A 24,819-nucleotide genomic window follows, 5' to 3' on the forward strand; every position below is an offset into this window, starting at 1 on the left:
GTTCAAAGGCCTTTTTTCTGGAGGGATCAATGTTGTGGACCTTCTGTCTTGGTCGAGCTGAAAGACCAATGGAGCCACTCGACTTGTGCTCATTAGTTTGACTTTACAATGTGGACATGCTGCCTTGTATTCATTATTAATTGTTAACATTGTGCAGGTATGGAATTTGTATTGTTTCATATGTGCACCTTGAAAAGTAATGATATTTTTTTAATAGTCTCTGCATAACAACAGGTTCAGCTTCCACTTAAGCTCCAAGCAATCTGAATGTACAGGTGGGTAGATGTTGGTGTTGCAGGTGTAATGTAAAAAATATTCAGTTTTTTGTGAATGTAACATTCAATTTACAAAAATATGTTTTATGGGTTGGCAAGTAAAATCTTTTCAGAAAGCATTGCAGTAATGGATTCTGCGCCCCCCTAAACTTTCATTTGATCTGGCTTGAATAACTTCGCAATCAAACAAAGAATATTCTTTACAAAATAGCATTATCACAGAATACGTTAAATCTGTAGATTATATTACCATACCATTTATAAAAGTCTGTATAGAGACTCATTTAAATGACATGTGACCTAGCCCCGCCCTCTAACGTGTGCGTCACTCGTACGTGACGACTAGGGCGTGTGCGCGCGGCTGCTGGTAGAGGACGACAGCGCCACCGGACATTGAGCTTCCACATCTCGGCTGCGAGTTCTAGAGGAGGAGACGAAGACTGTGGACAGGAGGAGGAAGAAGACTCGTTCTGTCTGACATTATTACTGTTCATTCGACGGCTCGGTGAATTGTGTCCGCCATGAAGCTCCTGTGGGCTGTCAGTGCCCTTCTGCTCAGCTGCTTGCGAGCCAATGCGTCCACAGGTAGGAAGAATTCTGTGTCAGCCATGTTGGTCGAAGATGTAGACTTTGCCCTGACTATATATGAACATGTACATTCCTGCTTCCCAACGCTACGACTGGTGTATTTTTGCCGCTGCTACTTAAAAACAAAAGGCTGTTAACGACACACAGCCGTGATAACATTAGCTGTGTCAGGGCTAGCGTCGATGCTAGCGACACATTTCGTTGCTAATTTGCGGTCTTGTACGAGCCACTAGGGCCGAAGCGGGACTGCGGTTACACGGCGTTTACGTCGAATGTGGTTTTCTACAGTCTGCGTCGTATGAAATCCCTTCACGCGTTTGGATTTATTTTGTGTTAGCCAAATGCTAACAAGTGTCGTCGATCTTGCTATTCTACGAGGTGTGTTGGCTCGATGACGCGTTTGCTTGTTGTGTCGTTCAGTGCCAACAGAAGTTGCTGTTGCGTAACGTTTCGAAGGCTTGTTGTCTATTCATTGTATACGTTAACTGTCCCCTCATGCGTTTTCCCCCCGAAATCATTTTAAGCCCAACGTTTAAGCCCAACGTTTAAGTTCTGTTAGTGCAGGCTTTTAATAACAGGGGCCTGGATTCGCTTCACACCATTGCTCTGGTCGCTGGCTTGTTTCCTAATTTATCTGACGTCTTTGATTTAATGAGCCATTAGGTCATGTGTGTCACAGTAACTTCCGCCCTCTGTGGTATAGAACATAAATATGTTAGCCACCACTGGCCCCTCTGCTGCCTGTTGGATCATCGACCTTGGTCACCAAACTCAAACGTTACTGAACAACGTCTTCATTTTAAATCCATACCTAGATTCACCCATTCATCTCTGCTTGGTTCCAGTGAAGTATATTTTAACTCCTTGATTTTGTCATGTCAGCATTGCAGCTGACCATCATATTCAGTCACATTACAAAGCTAACAGTTGTTGGCGTGCCTGAGAGTGAGCCCCCAACTGAGCTCTGGAGTCTTAACAATATGACAATAGCCCACATTGTACCAAATTTACACACAGGTTGCTATCTCCATTGTTGTTGAACTCTGCCATGTCAGGATTTAAATGTATTGTGTGTTTGTTATTTCAAAAATAATGTTGTAATTGCTTAAAAAAAACTTTAAAAGAGCCCCCCATAGCACTGGCTTACAGGTACACTTTCAAATGCACTGGACTCCAGAGTTATTTTCACTTCAGTATTTCATCACGTATTGTGTTGTTGCACTAACACATTGTAGTTAAGTCGGGTACATTTTACGTTTTGTGTCACGATCTGACTATTTTAGAATATAGGACTAGATGGTGAATATACCATGTGATTATCAGTTTGTGTGTGAGGAGGGACAGAGATGAGCGGACACCCACACATACACACACACAGAGAAACACACACTCCTGAAGACAGTAGTTCCTCCCGCATATTATGATGCAGAGTGTTTTGCAGCACAGAAGCGACGCCCCATTTATCAAAGAACATAAATATGAATTCAGCAGGTTTATCTAAAGATCACTTCTATGTGTGAGTCTTTAGAATTCATCAGAGGAAAAGAGTCCCTTGTTAATCAATGGAGTAATGGTCCTCAGTGGAGCTGATTTAAGATAAGATAAAATGTAACTAATCCACACACCAGGAAAATGTAGTTGTAACAGCAGATGGCACTTCAGAATGAGGTAGACTTGAGTATACATTTTTATTAAATAAAAATGCTGATTATTTAAATCATACCTTCTCACTGTAGTGTTTTTTACGAACAAAGTCCTTCACAAGCGGTTATGGTGACAACATTTTGAACAGACAATTTGCCTTAATGTACACCAGACAGGAATCCAAGGCAAATAGATTACTCATCACAATTTCACTGCAGGGCAGAAACACTGGAACCTGGATAAACAGGTTTCACAAACAGTTTGAACCACAGTAGGTCACCAAATCCAAGTTATCAAATCTCATTTAAAGGGCTGTGGACACATAGGCGCGATTCTCTTATGTTATGGCGGAGAGCGTTATAAGCAGTCACTTACATTGTCAAGATTCATCTGGTTTGCATCTAATTACAGCAGGTACTGGAGCTTAGACTATATTTAATTTTGAACTCTTGCACAGCATGTGCTGTGAAGGTGACCTCTGGGAATGGCAGGGTAAACACTTTAGAACAGAAACAAGACGTGTACCCTCTGGGGCTCTTGTTATTCAAAAGGCTCTATATTGCCTTTAGTTGATAGATTCTGGCAATTTTGATTGACAGTGTTTTAAATGTATCATCCACAGCACAAAATTTAATACATCTCAATATAAAAATGAAGAAAAAGATGGTGTTATTTTGTTGCTGTTGAGGTAAGACTGTTTTTGAGAGTGGTACGTATGCTCTGGGTTTGGCCTGTGGTGTGAGAATGTTATTCTTCCCTTGACCCAACATTGTGATATCACCCATGCCAACATTGCGTTACCAGACAAATCCACTTAACCTGCAGTGAATGTGGAAAGCTCCAGTACTGGGAAGACAACACCCACCCAAAAGCATGTTAAGGCACAACACAACATACACATACGCGTGTTTGGGAGCATTAAAGCACAGCATTAAAGAAAAGTCTGGAAACTACAATGGCATTCAGTTGAATGCATGTCCCCACCCAGGCTCAATGGCCCCTTTACCTCAAAATGCACCAAATTTCACACACTCATAGATATCACTGCCCTAAATGTGCTAGATTTTTTCATCAAGCTCAGTGAATTTGTCTCTGGAAATATGGTGAAAAACACACAGTTTATACCTGGATCTGCCCCCCGGTCCCTATCTGCAAGTGATGTTGAGTTTTTTTTTTTTTGTTACTTTGCTTACATTCATACCATCCTACAAATGAATGGCCAGGGGTGAAATATAAATTAATAGGAGCTTCCCAGCCAAGGCTTTACTCACAAGTGCACTTCTATATCCAGTGTAACAATCTTTTCTCTTATTAACATGCATGTCAGTGTTTTTTGTCTGTTTATTTCAATGTGAATGCACTGATGGCTGTATATGGATGTTTGCATTTCCTGCTCAGTGGAGGGTGAACTCGGTGACTCCCATGTATATTGATGTCATGTGCATCCATTAAATCAGTGGAGGAATGTCCTTAGAAATAGGTCTTCACAATGTGTTAGCCTGGCTTGACACACTAAACTGCTGCTGGGTTACTACCCTCAACACATGAGAGAAAAGCCTCTCAGCCCCCAAATTCTAAATGCATGTTCTGAAGCTTTCATGGATTTTATGTGAATTTTCTTTTTCATTTCAACCACATCTGCTTTTTTTGTTCTGTTTCATTCTGTTCCATTAGGATGTCTAAAAATGTATTTGTCACTAACCTTAATACTCTGGAAGCTTTTACATATAACACACAGAGAAAAAACAAAATTTTAGACCACTCCTGATTTTAAGTCATACAATTATCTGCATCACTAACTACAGCCTCTAAGAAGATAGTAGCATTTAATCACCACCTTTCTTCAATGAAACTAAACATAACAAATTCAGAATTGTAGGCTCTGGCATAATTGATAAAAATTGGAACCTGAGTACATGCCTTTTATGTTGGGCTCTGAAGTAGACTTGAGTCACCACCGATAACCTTTCATGTTGCACTTTTTTTGAATTGTCTCTGTGGATCAGAGTACGAGAAGTTGCTCTGTTCTGAACCTTTTCTATGTGCTTTACTTTCATAATTTCATTTATTTTTGTGTGTTATTAACGTTATTTCTTGTTCTTTCTTTTTTTTTCCTGTTTGCTTGCCTTTCTTCCATCACTGCCTTGTATCACCAATCCATGATATCACCTGTTTTTCTTTACACTCACCAAATTCAAAATTTCTCTTAACCTTTGCCTGCTGGGCCGACTGTTACCGGGGCTCAGCTGGGTTTATCAAGTCTCCACTGTCTAAGATGAAACTGATCAATGACAGTGCAGAGCTGTATTGCGAGGTGATAGGGAACCCCATCCCAGAGGTGCAGTGGTGGTTTGTACAGGGTGAAGAGCCCAACGAGACCTTCACGCAGCTCTTTGATGGGACACGGGACTACCGTGTGCAAATTAACGCCACATATGTAGCACATGCCACAAGCACCATTCACCTCACTAGCCTCACCCTCGACAACTCGGGCACATATGAGTGCCGAGCTTCCAACGACCCTGACCGCAATGAACTGAAGAGGACGCCCAAAATCAAGTGGATCCGCTCGCAGGCAAATATTATTGTGATTGAAAGTGAGTGGCAGAGGAAGCATGAGGAGATGCAAGTCTACATAGTTTGGCTACTATCTCCTCATTAGTTCAGTCCTGGACATTCAGCTCCTGTTACAATCAAACTCCCATTCTTACCAAACCAGAACCCTCTCCATCCTGCTTCACCCAGTGTCCAGTCTCCCTCTCCTCAAAAGCACTGAAGTTATCCCGTAGAATAGAATGAACCTGATCATACAGTGTGGCTAAGCCGACCCCTAATCCCCTATTCCCTGACACACAACATATCTTAAACATGATGCCTTTTGTTTGCAAATGGCTACTGAAGGAAAACATGAATGTTTAATAATTTAAAGAAAACAAATGGGGTTCTAGACTACTTGACTAGTATTGCTTCTTTGTAGATATTCATTTTGCTACCAATTTGATACTAACACTGGCAATACCCCTCTTGTTAATTCTTGTACACCTTTACTGAGTTTTACAACCAAAGTGACTCATAACTGAACTTAAGGAACAGAAGATGGCAACCTATTATTTTCGGCCATGGGGCATGTTTCTTTCCTCTGGTCCAGTATTATACTTTTGTCACTTTAGAAGAATTGGTCCGCTTCTACCCAATTGAAGCAAAAATACTTAATTATTACATTTGATCACAGAACTGGCAGAGTTACTGCCAACAATCTTACATCCCTCCCTTGTGGCTTCTTCTGCATGAAACTTTTAAATAAATCTTTTCCCTGTGACCCTTTGTAGTTCATCTATCAGTTTCCGGCATAACTCCTCTACTTCCCTTCATTCTACTGTTGGTGGGAAAGATGTCATGTCTTTTTTCCACTTTTTTGAAAGTTCTGTGTGGTATAGTGCAGAACTAACACTTGTCACATAAAATTTGTTGTCTTTATCAAACTTAGAAGGAAAATGCGTTTTCAACACAACACTCAACAGTTACTTCAACAAAAAAGATTTGTGTCCAAACCCTGTACCACCTGGTGACTTTCATTTCTCTGCTCATTACAGAGTGTAAAAGCATAGGGCTATTGTGTACACAGTATGTCCATCACCATCAATATCATTTCTTTCAAGGCAACTGTTGAGTGCCGTGAGACAAAATGGAAATCAAGACTTTAGCTAAACATTTTAAGGTACATTTCAAGACAGACATTTTTAGATCCTGTGTGCTAAAACAAACAATTGTGACTAAACCTCCAATAATTTAGATTAATGCTGATGAGCAGATTTTTTTGCTTAATTTCAATACAAGAATGCGTAATAATTTCCATTTCTTTTTTTTCTATGTTTGCCTTAAGCCCCAAATATCATTGCCGAACCTTCTGAGGTTGTCAATCAGACCGCCGCAATCCTCAGCTGCAACTTGACAGGGTCCAGCCTTCCCATCAAGGGATCCCACTGGACGCACAACGGCAAAATCATCGATAGTTCCATGTCTGAAGAATCCACTCCATTCACTACCCTCCGGTAAGTAGCTGCGTCTATCTGATTGTGTTATACAGGCATATCTACGCTGCAGATTCTTTGACACGCATCCTCTTATCGTAATATACGTGTTCTTATCTGGAAGTGTTTGCATAATCTTACTGGTAGGGCAGAACAATTCAGTTAATTGTCAATTGACAGATGTACTACTAAGTGAATGAACCATACAAGAAATTGAAAAGCCCAGTTGTCTTTTTTATATTTCTGGATTACCTTAAGTCTAAAATATGCACGGAGCAACATTGATGTAGAAGACATTCAATAATCCTGGAGCCTAGATAGAGCTGTTAGCTTTTCTTTTCTTCCTCTAGCTTTTATTATCTCCTTTCTTTACTTTGATTGTTAAGCTTTTCATATCTGGCTCTCTTACTACAGTGCATTTCCATCTTTAGCCTCTGATGTTATCTCCCTCGCATTTTTGCCTTTTTCCTGTTTTGTCCATCCCCCTCTCACTTTTCCCCCTTCCTCCGTGGCTGCCTCCATCAGCTGCAGAGCTAGAGGCGCTCACCGCTCTTGATTAGCAGAGAGATGGACTTTGTGGATGTGCAGGTTTGCCGGTAGTCTTGGCAGCAGGGATAAGCGCCCCTAGCAGTGTGCTCACTTGCCTTGACCTTAATTCCCCATTAGTGAGAGCAGGCCGGACTGCACGAGAAAAAAGGAGCAAACAAAAGTGCGATTGTTATTACTTTGGAAAATATGAAATATTTGTTGTTTGGACAAGCAGCTTTAGTTTTACACACACCCCTTGAGCATAGACAGAGTTTACTGTAGATACTCTATTCCAATCAACCGTAAAACTAATCACTTCGATTAAAGTGGTCACAGTTTTCTACTTGCTATATGCAAGGCTGCAAGGTCCGTACAGATAATCGCGTCAAATTTTTTATGTATGGCCTTTGCTTTTGTTTTCTTTGCATAGTTTGGACAAGATCACCCACCATTCATCTGGGAAGTATGAATGTGTGTTCATGACTGAGCCTGAGGGGAAGCAGACAATTGAAGTCAAAAGTAAGTTTGGTCATTTAAATGTCCAAGGTCACATCAAATGTTTGCAACTTCAATGTTTTTTATAGTTACTGATTGGGCCACTTATAAATGTTATCCGCCACTCTCCAGGAAGCATCATGTGATATCCAATGTTTTTAATAACAGTAGGTTCTGATGTTATTTGATGTCAAGACTGTCTGATCCATTTGTTCACAACATCAAGATATTGACAGTGCCCTTCTGATTTATTTGGAATACATTCCATCTATTTGACTTTTGGAGTTAGATTAAGCCATTTGTAACTGGAAAAACCAGGTGCTAAGGTTGCTTAATGTACTGATACCCCATTATATGTATTTATTATAGAAATTAATTAATATGCTTCAAAGAAAAAAACATAACAACGTTAGTGCTCAATATAACGGGACCTTTTGTCTTTTTGTTGTGGTATGGAAAGTTGCATTGGTAATTTCATACTAGTATCTTGTTGAAGTTTAACATTTTGGTATCATGACAGCCGTAGAAGATGCCTCCAATTTCCAAAAAAACATATTTTATTGTAGTTGTTGGATTGATCAATGAGCATTTCTTTAGGATACCTAATGTATATGAGCTCTGATCTCTGACAATCTTTATTTTACTTCTGTACCCCTGTGCACTTTGTGGAAAATGTATCTGTTTCAAGTGGACATGAAACCTAGCCATCACATGTACAACTGATAGACTTAACAGCTCTGGGGTCTCATTTATAAAAGTGTGTAAGATTCATACTAAAAGTGTATGTACATACAAAAAGCTGAACGCAATGTTCGCTTTATAAATCACAGTCCACCTGGAAACGTTCGTATGTGGATCTGCCTCCACACGCCCACTTTTAACCAAAATTGGTCAATGCAAAGCACGGCACGAATATCAAATGATGCTGCTGACCAATGGGCTTCCCCCGTGAGTCCTGACGGAGGTGAAGAGCGACTTTATGAGACAGCAGTGCAGTCACTTATAAAGAAAATACACTGACACTCTGCCGCCGCCGCTGCTGTGGATAACACGATGTGTGAGATCAGAAATCGCTGAACCCTCGTTTCCTCATTGTCCTTCCATTCGCATGCAAACATCGAGCAGATCCCCGCACCACTGTCATGGCAGTATTTATTTATTTAATGGATCGGACCGATTCCCTCACATCAGTGGATACTTTCCTCCACTCTGTGATATTATTTGGAAAGTTTCTTCATTTCTTGTAAGTGATCTCCTGTGCGCTCTGTGCACTGGGTTCTCTGTGCGCCTGATGGCACAGTCACGTTCACTGCAGTGATTTGATGATACACACACAGTGTTAGTAGATATTATTAAAAACTATTAATGACTCGGCTCTGTTACTCCGCTGCTAAATCGAATCTGAACGTAATTTGCTTTAAGTTGTTTTATATATTTTTAAATTAAGAGGCTCGTGTGGAGCAGATATGTCGCCTGAGCAAAACTAAGATGTTGGTTTTAATGTCAATTATGAATTGGATCAATAATCTGCTTCAGTTCACCACCTCACATCTGCATCGCCACTTTCCCGTCTCCAAAACCTCCGTACGCAAGGTTCAGAGCATGCGTAGAAATACGCTGATTTTCCCGTCAAGTTTGCTTTTATAAATCCCAACCTTTACGCACTTTTCAGGCCCCGTTTTGTGCGTACGCAACGGTTATAAATGAGATCCCTGATAGTTTGATAATATATTTAAAGTTAGGATCATAGGGATGTGTTAGGAGTCAACACTGAGACTTTGAACTCAATGTTACACAACAATTACACATGTACATCCAGAACTTGGGTTTCATATTCCTATGTGAACTATACCTTCTGCTCCAAGATGAAACATAAAGATTAGTGTATTCTTTTTACAAACCTTCATAATTTTCATTTGAATAAGTGTTTCTCTCCTTGCTGCAGTACTCCCCCATGTTTCTACCCACAAAAACTCCGAGCATGGCAATGAGAATGACGAAGCTAAGCTGGTGTGTGATAGCCATGGCTATCCACTGCCTACTGACTGGAGCTGGTCCAAAGAGGTCGATGGCAGGAAAACAGTACGTATCTCTCTAGCTCTTCAAGCTCTGCTATTCAAATAACATCAATCTACACGAACCTAAACATTTCAAGCATTATGAATATTGTAATGTCAGTTAAAATGAAAATGCAATAAATATTTTAATATTAATGAAAGTGGAATGATGCAGAGTGATTACATACGTCTTTCTTTTTTCTTTTTCCTCAGCCTATCATCAACGGCACCAGTGACAAGTACGAGATCAAGAGCACCCCCAACAAGACCACCCTGATCATTAATAACTTGAGTATCAACGAGGACATTGGAGACTACATCTGCTTTGGAACCAACGAACTCGGCACAACCTTCAATACGATCCACTTGCGTGTTCGCAGTCGCCTGGCCGCTCTCTGGCCCTTCCTTGGCATTGTGGCCGAGGTCATCATCTTGGTGGCCATCATCTTCATCTATGAAAAGAGGAGAAAGCCTGATGAGATCACCGACGGTACGTACGACATGCTGCTCAGAATACAACATTTATGCTGAACTGTCAGACAGTGTTCAGACCGACATGAATACTCGTATAATAGGCTGACTTCTCATCTATTTTAATTCGGGTACTGTTTGGTTGTAGCTGACTTCAGGGGAAATATAAATAATATAAAAAAATACTAGAACATAAACACGTTGAATTAACTTGCCAGTGAAGCCATTATCCTTTTACATTACTTTATAACGTGATTGACGGCCATACCAGTATCAAAACATAATATGAAGGGATTATCAGTGTGATATTTTACCACAATTTAAAATGCTGGTCTTGTATCACCATATTACTTTTTTTATCAGTGTTATTTTGGGGTCTGAACGGTCACCTGGACTGTCATTGCCAGTAGGCCACTCTGGTTGGTATATTCCAAAACTGAGTGGCCAATTTAATAATGACTGTAGTAGGAAATGAAGGCATGAGTAGCTATTTACTATTTTTCTCTGATGTAATGTCAGACTAAAAGAATTTAAAAAATGAGCCTGTTTAAGTCCTCATAAAAATAAATCAAGCTGTAGGGTTGTTACTGAACTTTGAGCTGAGAAGATTATGTCCCCTCAAGTTGCAAGGAACTTGAGGGCACATAAAACCAAGCATTGCTGGTAAAAACTAGCTGTATGGAATGTAGCATGAATTCAATATGAACCCTTATTGTCTTATGATTTTGTCATTATTTACATTTTACATATCAGTGCTTAGTGTTTGCCTCTGTTTTAAGTAATCTGTGATAGACACTATTATTATTTTTTATTATTTACATTTTTACTTCTCTGTTCGCTGCTGATTTTGCATTTTGGTAAGTGAACAAAACTGCATGTCAGACTGAAGTGGTTGAGCTGAGATGACGACAAGGAGAAATACCCTTGGAGCCTGAATGAACTGCTTTTCTTATTCTCCAGAGCCACCAGAGGAATGTGCTCAAAGATCAGGTTACTCTTTCACTGGCCCGGCAATGTACTTAGATCAGAGCAAGCTTCAACTGTTTTCTCTCCAACTCATTTCCTGGCCACGTTTCTTTTATCAAATCCAAGTGTTTGAGCCATTGAAAGAGTCATATGGGGTCACTCAGTGTAGTGTAATGGTTTGACTTGAAATAAGACCGGTTGATAAGTAAGAAGTTTCACCATTGTGTCTGCATGCCTTCTGCATCTTGTACCTCATGCATGACAAAATGAGCCTCTTCTCGAGACCAGTTTACCATTTAACTCATTCGCCGTTTGGCCAGATATCGGCTATTCTGCCCTACCTTGTGACTACGTGCTGCTGCTCTGGTGTCGAAACGGACACTGTACATGCCAGGTTGTGTGTTAGCTCTGCCAGTTTTTAGAAGCCTAGTCTTTTATCTCAATACGGCCTCTGCAGTGTTCCTTGGGTGTCCTCTGCTTGTTTTGCATGAGCATCTGTGATTCTAAGGGATGATACTCAACAGTGTACAAAAGTGTCCATGAATGGCAATTTTCAAATGTTACCTGAGATTCATTTATATAAAGTATTTCTAACAGTGACATTTAGCACACAACAGTGATTGTGTGCTTGATGATCGATCAAAGGACTTTGTTCATTCATTGTCAGATACTCCACAGGTGGAGGGCATGCTTCAGTTCATGTTTAGTTGGATATGATCATAACCTATTTGAAGCATTGTTTCAGAGGTTATTATGTTATAACATTTGCTTCCATCATCCGTGGGGAGGGGGCATGTACTACTACTCACACCAGTCATAAGTCTAACCTGCTATCAACTCACTGTTCTTTTTGTTTTCCTACCTTCACTGATCGACTCTAGATGATGACTCAGGATCTGCTCCTCTGTAAGTGTTCTCAACAGCTCCCTTCCTTTATTGTCACTCTTGATTTTGTCTTCTGTTACAGAACATAATGTTTGTTCTATAATGTGTTTTTCAGGAAGAGCAACTCTAATGACAACCACAAAGACAAGAATGTGAGGCAAAGGAATTCTAACTAGAAGCTGAAAGTGGTGAGTGTGTAAGATGGATCCACTTTATCTACTTACAGGATACAGATAATCCTCGTTCAGGTTCAGACCTACACAAATTCCTATTTTTTCAATGATGGCCCACATTTGCGTAATAAATGTCACATGACATCAGCGTTGTGCCCACTAGGGCTACGATAGATCACAGAGCTCATGGTTTGAATCGGATCATCATCTTTTTGTTTATTAAAGAACATGTATAATTAGCCACTTTGCAAAAGAAATTCACAGAGATCACTAAGTTAGCATCATTTGCCTTTTCCGTCACTCTAGTCTGTGTAAAGACAGTTCTGTGGGAAACATTCGTTTTATGTGTGGGTCATGTCACCAGTATATTTATTTCAGGAAGCCCAAATGCTCCCAAACATGTGACTTAAATGAAGAGAGAGGCTCCCCGCTCTACCAAGTAGCCATGGCTTCCACCATCAACTGCTTTTAACTTGAGCAGTTCAAATGAACAAAAAGCTGCTTGTCTCCTATGAACACACAACTACTTTGATTTAACTGCATCTCTGAGTTTAAATTAACACAATTATTACTTCAAAAAGTGACTGAGTATTTCACTCATGTATCTGTTCTCCCCTCCTAGATGGACGAGCAGATGGCAGTCCATGACTCAGCGGTTTTTGGGCACATTCTTTTGTGCACCCTGCAATTATAAGTATCTTTTTGTGCTCAGGTGTTGATGTTTTAAGAACCTGAAGGATTTCCTCTCATTTAATTTTCTGCTATATTCTTCTCCACATTGTGCTACCAGAGAACATAGTGTGAAATAATATTTTCTGCTTGAGGCCTCCGGGGCAAATATTGCATGAGCTTAAACGCTGTTCTAGCCAAGTGTGTGTATTCGTTGTGAAATCATTAGAAGGTTCATGTGAGGAATGCTTAGTTAGTGGTTCTTTTCTGTTCATGCTGATGCTTCCTACACTGACCGCACAGTTGTCGGTCTTTGCTTTTTATATTCTCCGATCAGGACTGGTGACTTGTAAGCAGCACAAGTTCTGTTTAGAGGATCTGAAACACAGTTTTTGATCCTGATCCACCACTGCCATTCTTACAGCAACAACTGAAGTGTGTTTGAATTCACACGTTTGATCTGTCCCTACACCACCACAAACCTTTCTCTGCAGAGTTTTATACTTTGCCTTAACAAGCACCGTTTCTCCTCGCTCCTCTTTGGATTTTTTCCCTTGTTACAATTTAAAATGTGAGGTTTAAATTAAAATGCAGAAATTGTAAAGAAGCAATGTTTTTAGGTTAAGTTGCCATAAGAAATTTGTCATGCTTTTATTTCATTTTAATTTTCACATATTTTAAATAAATTTGTATTCACCTCTTGTGTTTGTTGCCGATGTCAGATCCACAATAAAAACCTTTTAAGGACCAAGTGCAAGAGATGCAAGTTGTGTTGCTTCAGTTGAATGCAACGTAAATACTGATGTGCACTAAAGTTAAGAAACTGCAGATGAACATTCAATACGTCGATTTGTCTTTTTCACTCAATGTGATCTGAGGTAAATCATTTTCTGTACGACTGTCGGACCACTGTTTCTGTCCCCTTCACTGTGTAGATGATTCAAAGCCATACATTTAACCTGAATAGTGTTGTGATTGGATGTTACCGTTTCAGAGTTTAACGAATAAAAAAAGACCTAACTAGATTTGTGCAAACTGTTGTACCATCCAATTGCATGGAACACCATCTGTTGTACAACTTTCACAAACTAAATAAAGGTATATTTGATTTGACCTGTGTTTACTTCTCTAACTTTATTCCAATGAAATGTAGACTTTTCAAGGTATAATCTCCACAAAATATGTTAAATTGATAAATGTTTTCCTATACAATCCTTTATGCCTCACACAAACTTTTAAAAGAGCAGTAAAACATTTAGGGTGTGTCCACTGCCATGTTTACTTATGAAAGAAGTTCACATCTCTCTTACAACAGGTGCGAAAAACCGGTTTCACTTGGCACAATATTTCCAGCCCTGCTTGACTTTCAAAGATCTGATCTAATTTTTTTATATTTAATTTATCATCATCATTATCATCATTTTTCCGCACTGGTTCAGGGATAAATTATGCTGGTCTTCACAGGTGACTTCACAAAAGCCTTTAGCCGCCACCCCCCCACAGGAGATGATGTGTGTGTGTGTGTGTGGCCGAAGCGCTTCCCGGTTCTTCCGCTGCGAACAGCCGAAGTATTTAACATGGGCGAGGAAAGGAGGCTGTCCGCTTTTCCAGGGCGCTTCTACCTCTACCTCTATGATGGTGTGACGTTAAGGTATTTTTTTACATTGCATGTGTCACGTCATGATAAATCAGTCTCCTGTGCCGCCCTCTCGGCATTTTGCGCCCTAGGCAACCACCTATGTCGCCTTGGCAGGAGCCCCCCCCCCCCCAGGGTTTAAAGTTATTGAAAAGTCATGGAAAAGACATGGAAATCCATCGGTCAAAATGTGTATGAACCCTTACTGCAACAATTGTCTCTGAAAAGAAAGCCAAGTGCCTGATTATAAACTGCGGGACGAATTTTAAACAGTTCTGCAGAGAAACACAAAGAACACACTTCTTGATGTAGACTGTATATATAAAGATTGTTACAGCCTGAGTTCTACAGTATAACCCCCTGGGAAGCCTGAGAGTGTGCAGTCTGGTCATTTGTCCACAAGGTGGAGCCTTACAACCAAGCTACGGAGGCCAGACTGCAACTGACACAAAGCAACAGGCGGATGCTGGAGAACCAGGCGCCCAGTCTAGTTTTAGTAAATGGCTACTTGTTATTCATCACCTGACCATGGCAGCGCGGATTATTGGCTGATCAGCTTCTTTGATTCAGTAACCTGAGATGAGCAGTGGCTGAATAAACATGGTGGTTTGTTGGGACCTTCATTTCTCACCTTTGCCCTGATGTTCCTGTCAGGTAAGTCTATTTAGTATTTACCAATATCCTTAAATAGGAATCACTTGTATGGGTTTTCTGACAACACTGAGGATGAGTGGGTCAGTTGTTTTTTTATACACAACATGAACTACCTGTAGATGGTTGCAGCCCAAGGATAATAGTATTATCTCTCTACCTCCCTCTCGCTCACACACACACTGACACACGCACGCACGCGCGCACACACACACACACACACACACACAAACACACACACATACACACACACACGAACACACGCACGCATACACACACGCACATACTGGGCATTACAGAAGCATGGTTGCAACCATAGCAACGTTATTATCCTGAAGTGTTGTGAATGGAGAGCAGGAGGCTGCTGCTGCTGCTGCTTTGAACTCGCACCTTCCTCCTCCTCTGCCGCCGCCCAGTCTCGCCCGGTTCGAGGTGTGTGTGTCTTTGTCTGCCGGTGATGGACGAGGCTGAGGACGGCGAAGAGGAGTCCAAATTCCAGCAGCTGTTTCTTCTTCCACCTCCAGTCGCCAGCCCGACTGGACGCAACGATCATGGCACCAGCAGAGGAGCCGAGATGAAGAAATTCGCGCCAGGAGGCGGAGCCGCGTCCGTTGCGCGTAAAAACTCCAACAACAACGAGCTGTGGCTCCTGTGCGCCGAGGACTCTGCGCCTCTCAGTGCCGGCGGCAGCGCAACCTCTCCGCCGTGCCACAGGGCTGCTGCTGGTGGAGGTGGCTCAGAGTCCGTCCACAGGAGCGCAGGGGACGCAGCGTCCGAGGCAGGCTTCGGTATGATATGCAACAAAAACGGAGATTGTAGAAGGGAACCGACCAGCTCAGGGAGCCTCTCCTCCCTCATCTCCAGGCAGGAGAAGCAGGCAGATGGAGGAGTAGCGGCGGCAGGAGGACCAGATACTGCGAGCATGGACGGCTCCGTAACTTCACCGGGGTCCCTGATGCAGGGACGCGGAGCCGAGGTCAAGACTGGGGCATCGATGGAGAAGAAAGACTCCAGAGTTTCCTTCTCCTACGCCCCGACCGGCAAAGCACAGACTCCGAGTCTCCAGTCGAGACATTCTGTCACGTTCTCCAAAGCTGAGGATGGTTCTCAGATAGTTCCGGACGATGGGGACTCCAGAGGGAATCAGACGTACATGCAGCGGCAGTTCAGCTCCATGCTTCAGCCCGGAGTTAACAAGTTCTCCCTGCGCATGTTTGGCAGCCAGAAGGCGGTGGAGAAGGAGCAGGAGCGCGTAAAGTCAGCGGGTAATTGGATTATCCACCCGTACAGCGACTTCAGGTAGGGGTCCCACTGAGAAGATACAGAGCGGATGATGTCTGTTTCATACTGTGGATATTGTGGAACCTCTCTTCTCCATACATACAACTTTATATGAGGAAATACAAAAAATTGCAATGTTTCCAATTAAAGGCACATTAGCAAGAGACAGAGGCCAGTTATTATTAATGCCTACATTTTAACTTGTAATTTGACCAAATGGTTAAACTTGTCCCTAAAGAGCGATAATGTGCAATTTGAATAAGTTATAATAAGTTGAAAAAGTTGCGTCAACTAGCTGTAATGTGTCTGAACATCTGTTTCAGTACCACGGACAGCTCCCCCACTGATCTGTATAAGGACTGATGATTTGAGCTCTTAATTTGAATTTAGCTATTAAAACATTACCAACGATAACATTAATTATTCATTCTAACTGGCACAGCTTATAAATTATGGGATCCATGACTCGGCAATGCACTTAACTAGGTTCCTTACTTCTAACTGATCCCAAACCAGAGTAACTTGGGCTATCTGAACTAAATTGCATTGACAAATTGATCAGCTGTCGAAATAGTTGCTGATTAATTATGTTGATGTGAACTAATGAAGTCACAGGGCAGTTGTGTGGCATGACTAGCATTTGTACAATCCCTGTTTTAGACAAATAAATGTCTCATTAAACTAACTGAGTATTTGAGTGATTGAGCATTAAACTGTGGCCATGCTTACTGCGCAGGTCTCTGTATCCTTTGTTTTTTATAATTGAAATGAACTCAGAACCCAGCTTGTCTTTCCTTTGACTCTCTTGTCTCTTTTTGTCCTTGGTGTGAGCCTGTTTCTTTTGTCAGATGATATTGACCTGGAGCAGATAGAGAGCACTTGTTTAAAAAGAAAAAGCAGGCGTTCATCAAATATCAGCCTTTTTTCACCTTGGTTATAAAGGTGGTGCTGTTTCTTGACTGTGTGTGAGTGGCCTGTGAGAGTGATTTACTTCATGATACAGAGCAAGCTGGAAATTCCACTTCTCATAAATCAAGCCCAATCAGAATGTGATGTGCACAGAAAATAGAAACACTGTAACCATCTAGACATTTTAGTTTTACTGGCTCAGATTTACTGTGCAGCTCTCATGTGTTTTTGCCGTTTGTATGTCCTTCTTCCAACCCATCAGGTTCTACTGGGACTTCACCATGCTGATGTTCATGGTGGGCAACCTGATCATCATCCCCGTGGGCATCACCTTCTTCAAGGACGAGACCACAGCGCCCTGGATCATCTTCAATGTGGTTTCCGACACCTTCTTCCTCATGGACCTGGTTCTCAACTTCAGGACGGGCATCGTGTTTGAGGACAACACCGAGATCATCCTCGACCCCAAGAAGATCAAGAAGAAGTACCTGAAGAGCTGGTTCATGGTGGACTTTGTCTCCTCCATACCTGTGGATTATATCTTTCTCATCGTGGAGAAAGGGATCGACTCGGAGGTTTACAAGACGGCCCGGGCGCTGCGCATCGTCCGCTTCACCAAGATCCTCAGTCTGCTCCGGCTGCTGAGGCTCTCCAGACTCATCCGTTACATCCACCAGTGGGAGGAGGTAGGCGGAGTTCTAACATGTATCATACATTCACATGGAAAGAAGGAGGGTTCAGGATTACTTTAGTTTGAAAGTGAAAGGACAGAAGAGTTTGGTTGCATAGTTACTGATGACATTCTGTTAATGATTACAGCTGGATGAGGTGTTGGACAAGAATATGGGCCTAGAACCCATGTTAATGAATGTGGTATAAATCCTATTAGTGATATATGAGAAACACTCAATGCATAAGTGAGGCTTAAATACAAGGGAAACCTCTGTTTTAGGTTGTGTTTTGTATTTCAGAGGTAAATTGTACAAAATCCACGACACAATTGCAGCTGCATCTCTATCCTGACCTATTTAGAGACTTGAAGATATGTGCATATATTTAACTGTTAAACAACAAAATTCTTTTGTTATTCAAATTTTGAAAAATTAGGGTCACTGAAACAAAAAAAGAGAGTAAACATTTATATTCTATAGTTGGTATTTCATTATGTAGTGTATTTCAATATGGGCATAATTATATCTATCTGGTCAGACAGTATCACACAGTAAAAACGGTTTATTGATCTGTTTTCATAGCCTCCAATTACATCTTCCTCTCTTCTATTAGTTAAAGTGCTTTTTGAATAGTTTTAGTGTGTTACTGAAATCTGCAAAAATAACCCTTTTTATTATGAACAGTAATAACAGGTAAATGAAAACTTTTTTGTATGTTCCTCTTGCTTTTTGTCGATAGAAATGAATAAAGCGGATGAATTGGATGTACCAATAAATGGGCTGATGGGACAAATGGCCGCTAAATCATATCAATGTATATGTTGGCTGATAACAGACCAGAATTATTTCAAGTACACACTACATTTAATGTAAAAGTCTATTTTGGGACTATATACGATACTGTTTGCTGTCTTCAATCTTCTGTTGCTCGTTAATTCCTGCCAATATTTTTTCTTTACATCATGCAGCATCCTGAGCTTCCTTGCAGACAGACGTCTAATATGGTTCACTAATATGTGGCACAACTTGTAGATCAGAAGAGATTTTTCACACAGGAGTTTATTATGCATGGCTTCTTTTGGTGGATTTGAGGATAAAAGACGTATCAGCATCACTTCCTCCACACTGATGGTCTCTGATGTTTTAGTATAGAAGAAATATGCATCTTGGATATGATGACAAAGTATTGCATTATATTTGCTCATAATTAAAGTGAAACTACAGTCACACTCTCATTAATAATGCAATATTGAATTTCAACACAGTGATTTATGTCAAAATACAAATATAATTAGAGTTTCTAAACAATCCTTCCTCTTCCTCTGTATAATCACTTCCTGACACACTGTAAGTCTGATAGCTGGATAAGAGCTCATCATAAACCAATGCAGTTAACAACAAATGAAATTTAATTTGTGCTTTCAGTGGGAAACTGTCTTGATTTTCATCAAATCAAGACAACCAACATTTTCCACATTTTTACAATTGTTTTCTTAAGACATATTAACCAATCAAAGCAGTTTTGAATGGAAACTGACAGAGTGGATAATAAAATAACTCAAGCTTTACATTATACAGCAGAAAATAATATGACTCTATTATCCATCATTTGCCAACACATAAACCCTTTTTATCTAAACCAATGATTCCTCTTTCGGACAAACCAGTCATCTAAGAAAAAACTCAGTATTTCCTCATTCCGAGAATAGCTGGTGCTTTTCTGATTACAGAGAGGTAATTTGAGCCTGAGGAGAACCATAATTACTGACTCACACACACACACACACACACACACACACACACACACACACACACACACACACACACACAACCCAATGCCCCTGTGCTGAGCCCCTGCCATGATCAGCTCAGATGAGCTGTGCTCTGCTCTGCTCAGCTCGATTCCAAATGTGACCGACTGTCTTACCCCACTGCTCGGCTCAGCTCGGCTCGACTCAGCTCAGCTCGGCTCAGCTCACTGCAGCTGGGTTTCCTATAGATCATTTTAGAGCTCTGATGATTTCATTGTTTAGCCCGGCAGAAGAACCACTGAGTGGACAATAACCTTGTTCAAATTTATGCTTATTACCAGCACGTCCGGTATTTTTGACATGATGTTAGAACAGAGTGACGCGTGTGTGTTTGTTGTGCAGCAAACACAGCAACAGAGATAAGGGTTGTCAGGAATAGCCAGAGCAATTTCCTGAGGCAGGAAGCTTGTAGCAAGGCTCTCTACTTGCTGGCATGTGGTTTTCATGAGGTAGATTATGATGGTGAATGAGTGCGAGTGAATGCACGCGGGTGGGCATTGGATTCAGTGGAGGTAGATTTTAATCAAGTTTGCTAGTTTTGTCTAAATGTTGTCACCTGAATCCTCTGGGTCAACTGTGGTGCCGCAGACGGGAGTAGAACATCTTCCATCTGTGTTTTCCAGGCAGTGAGCTGTGGTCACAGTAATGTGCCCTGACCCAGATTGTGGTCTGACAGTGACACATGGCAAGGTGCTGTTCTGGTGTCGGGGGGAATATTAGTCCTGGAGCCTCATTAATCTTGATGGGTATGCTTCCTAATCACAGAGCAGGACCTCATAGTGGGTTGGCCTTTCTCCTTCTACAAACTGGCACAGGCCATTAGCTATTATAACAGAACCTCAGAAAGTAAGTTAGAAGTGTCTTTGGCATTTTTTCTGCAGCAGATAACATTTCTAAATTGTTGGCACAGAGCTTGCCACATTGGAAAGTGGAAGAAGAGTGTTTGCCAGATGCGATCGGGTGATTGGTTTTACTGGTCGGCCTTCTTGTGTTGGCGCCGTAACTAACGAGAGACAGTTGCATCCTGGGATTTAGTAGGAGAGCAGGTTCTGACGTTCAAGTGAGCTGCGAGAGGAGCGCTGCGAGGCCTCTGAGGTGACGGGATGAGTCACCGAAAGTCCCGACCCGGCTGCTCCCAAACTGTGAAATCACAACAGAGGCATCTCTTTCATGTCTCCAGACACACACACACACACACAAACACACACGCACACACACACACACACACACACACACACACACACACACACATACACACGCACACACACATACACAAACACACACACACACACACACACACACACACACATAAAGGGAGAATGTAGCCTGCTTCACATGTAGGACAAATGTCTCAAGTGAGAAATTTGCTTTTGTTTAGAATTTAAGTAATCATTAAATTGGCTCAAAAAGCACGGTTCTCCAATATACCTAAATAGATATTCTATAGACGGAAAGACACACACACACACGCGCACACACACACACACACACACACACACACACGCTCACACACACTAAACATCTGGCCTACTTCCTCGTTCAGACAATTATTTGTCCCTATATATGTTTTTGTTTATCATGATTTATTTTAGCACTCATTTGATACAGCTCAACAAGGATTTCACATCGGTGCACACACATGCATGTAAAACTACACACACACACACACACACACACACGCACACACACACACACACACACACACACACACACACACACACACACACAATGGTAACAAGGTTTGGCTGATAGCCAGCAAAGCCACAGTGAGAGGTGTTTACAAGACTGTGACCACAACACCAGCTCCACACAAACGAGCCTTCACACCTGAGGCGAGCGATGCTGAGAGACAGCCGAGAGAGGCGGCTGGCCTGTTGATCAAAGCCTCGTCAGTGTCTGATGAGGTCTGATCATGACTGAGTGCAGACCACAGTCTGTGCTTGTTCACTTTCTACACCTGCTTATAATTTAGAAACTCATTATTTAAGTCTGAGTGAGAAGAAAGCTGGTGAAACCTCTAGTTTTTCACTCCAACCAGCAGCTCATCCACACAGGCTACTGATTTAGTTAAACCTACATCAATCATATTGATATTTTGGCCATTGGTTGATATCTACCTGTGATTTGAGAGGTCCTGCTTATTTTGTTAATTATCACCAGCGTCTTTCTCTAAACTTCAAGGAGCTTTTTAGAATCTTTCAGGTCATTGTTTTGGTGTCCTAGTTCTCAACTTTACTTCTCTGGGTTACACACATTTCACAGTGTAATATTTAGCCACATTAGGCAACTTTTTATATCAGAGAGTTTTTTTTATAGAGGTTTTTGTAAAAAACTCCTGTAAATTAAACTGTGAGAGTGGTGAGTGTGAACTGGAACAACGAAGATGGCCTAAAAATGACCTGAAACTCAGTATATAGTTTCACAACGGGTTTATCTCTGACATTGTCATTTGATTGTATTTTTAAAACTATTGATTACAAGACATTCAGAAAAAGCAGTCAGTGTTGATTTGGATTCAGTCTGTATCCACTGGTTTTTCATTCTCTTCACACATCTATCTTCGCCTTTCCTCCTCTCCACGTCTGTAACCCTCTGTCCGCCCATCTCCTCTTCTTCTGACAGATCTTCCACATGACCTATGACCTGGCCAGCGCTGTGATGCGAATATTCAACCTGATTGGTATGATGCTGTTGCTGTGTCACTGGGACGGCTGTCTCCAGTTCCTGGTGCCCATGCTGCAGGACTTCCCGTCCGACTGCTGGGTCTCCCTCAACAAGATGGTGGTAAGCGACGCGCTTGGCCTGTTTCTGTGTTTACATAATGTGTGTTTGCAATCACACACACATACGCATGCAAAAGTGTTTAACAAAACAACGACTACAAAACCAGCGTGCAAATCATATCCCCCATGGAGCTCAAAGTGTGTTGCAGGCAGATGGGGAAAAGGGATTTATTTAAAGTTGAGTCTGCACACACACACACACACAACACAGACATACAACATGCACACACGCACACAAACACACACACACACACACACACACACACACACACACACACACACACACACACACACACACACACACACACACACACACACACAAACGGCCTTAATTAAACCCTCTCCAGTAAAACCCAGGAGACTTGGCAGTGCACAGACAGCAGGAGCGAAGGATGACAGAAAGAGCCTGTTTCCACTCGGTTCATTCTTCATGTCATGAGGCTGGTTCTTGTCTTTATTCATCCTTTATGCCTCCTCTCAGTCATGGTAGGTAGCATCTGACCGTCTGCTGATAGACAGACCACGAGGAGAGGTTTTCTCCCAAGTTATTGCTGGCATGAAAAGGAGAACTCTCTGGAGAGAAAGTGCTGGCGACCTTCAAGATGCGAGAAAAACAATTATCTCGCCAGATAATTAATTAATAATCAGCATTATAAGCATTTGTTTTGGACCTGCATCCTATAACACACTCCAAGGATTTTGCAGAACAGGAGAATTGTGTTTTCAGTTAAACTCACATTGTATAATAATATCACATATGCAGTTTATATAGGTTTAACAAGGGTAATTATCATCGACTAAATATGAGAAGGATTTCAGGAAATACAGCATTAAGCCTGGTACACTCAATAAACCAACACCTGTTGTCAGTTGTTTATCTCTTTTTTTTACGGCTCTATTACTTTTTTCCTTAACATTTGAAATTTAATAAAACAATCTAAGTGGGGTAGTTAATCTTTTGGCATATGTAGTATATCATGTGTAAATACACTAAATAAAAAAATTCTCCAAAAACTTTATTAAAAACTAAACCAAACAAATCCAGCTCAAATGTAATTCCTGACATCTTTTCAGAGCTGTTTCTCACACCCTGAGCACTTGCTGCTCTGTTTGACTTATTCCTCATGTAATATTAATATTCATCATCACGTTGACCATCATGCGTTTCTTATATTCTATTTATTACCCTGTCCCACATAAGGTTTTGACATCAGACATTCTTAAATTAAACATTTTCTCTTTAAATATGTGCGAGTTAATTTCATTTCCTGTCTAATACATTTTATGTCTGTTTTTCTCTCTTTATGCATTAATCTTTTAAAATCTGTCTTCGATACCTTCATGTCACTGAGATGAGTCAAGCTGCATCATCTTAAGAATGCCTCAAGAGATTCCTTTCAAATTTTGCAAGAGCGATTTGACTCACAGATGAGTGATGATTGGTGACAAAACGTATTTTTGGCGTCTTGAACATGATCTAAATTCTGCCCTTGGAGAATTTGTTCAAATTTTGATGACCAGTTGAATGAGTAGATTTTAGGTCAAAGGTCAGAAGTCAGAGTGAACTATTATAATGAAGTGAGTTCATAGGAGGGGCTTAAGAGAACTTGATGATGGGCTGTGACACGCACAGAAGATAAAGGGTTTTCACACGTACAATGTGAAAATCAGGTTCTAATTAATTTGGGTGCAGCTGTGGGAGAAGATTGGTGTGTGACTCCAGAGAAACCGAGAATTGCACTAACAGGATGAGGTGTGGGACTTGGAAAGGACAGGTTGCATTCACAGGAGAGAGAATCATGTGAAGCTGGATAAAGCCGTGGACAAATAGCTGTAAAATACAGTTTCCCGATTGACATTAACATAATCTGTGACAGAGTCAAGAGGTTGACTGCTTCTTACTGCTGTATAATCAGAAGGTGACATATAACTTTGGCCTGTGTGATTGCTCAAAGTACTTCTCGGAGGGAACGCCACTTTTTGTGTTGTGTCTCTGTGGAAGTTCAGCAGACTGGATAATTCCATCTTTATACGTTTGTCAGGCGCCGGCTGTTTCCTGAGAAGTCTAACGCTGCTGTCGCCGAGAAAAGTTTCATATGCTGAGAAGGAACTTTCTAAATTTGGCACATAGATTTGTGACTTTCAGGCCTCGGAAATAGTCCTCTGATAACACTGTGACACGTGGTATGCGTGCACAAGCGTGTTTGGATGTGTGTCTGTGAGATCTCCAGGAACAGATGGATCTCACACCCACTGACCCCTAGGGGATCATCACTGTTGCTCTCTCTCATTTCA

The 24,819-nt window shown here is 41.3% G+C and overlaps 2 protein-coding genes across 2 annotated transcripts in view; both read left to right on the forward strand.

The window, feature by feature from the left end:
• The first annotated feature begins 626 nt into the window (after nucleotides 1–626).
• Nucleotides 627–13,895, forward strand: bsg (basigin). The gene is made up of 8 exons (XM_053430313.1): nucleotides 627–860; nucleotides 6,391–6,559; nucleotides 7,497–7,585; nucleotides 9,507–9,643; nucleotides 9,832–10,108; nucleotides 11,937–11,961; nucleotides 12,056–12,128; nucleotides 12,736–13,895. The coding sequence occupies exons 1-7, from the start codon at nucleotides 797–799 to the stop codon at nucleotides 12,114–12,116; spliced, it is 822 nt and encodes a 273-aa protein (XP_053286288.1). The 5' UTR covers nucleotides 627–796; the 3' UTR covers nucleotides 12,117–12,128; nucleotides 12,736–13,895.
• Nucleotides 13,896–15,526: 1,631 nt separating this feature from the next.
• hcn2b (hyperpolarization activated cyclic nucleotide-gated potassium channel 2b) overlaps nucleotides 15,527–24,819 on the forward strand; it is a 36,009-nt gene continuing 26,716 nt past the window's right edge. Inside the window, exons 1-3 of the mRNA XM_053430898.1 lie at nucleotides 15,527–16,368; nucleotides 17,522–17,945; nucleotides 22,364–22,525. Coding sequence (XP_053286873.1) covers nucleotides 15,527–16,368; nucleotides 17,522–17,945; nucleotides 22,364–22,525 — 1,428 coding nt within the window. The remainder of the gene's footprint in view (nucleotides 16,369–17,521; nucleotides 17,946–22,363; nucleotides 22,526–24,819) is intronic.

This window comes from Pleuronectes platessa, chromosome 9, assembly GCF_947347685.1.
Source record: "Pleuronectes platessa chromosome 9, fPlePla1.1, whole genome shotgun sequence".
NCBI classification, from domain to species: Eukaryota; Metazoa; Chordata; class Actinopteri; order Pleuronectiformes; family Pleuronectidae; genus Pleuronectes; species Pleuronectes platessa.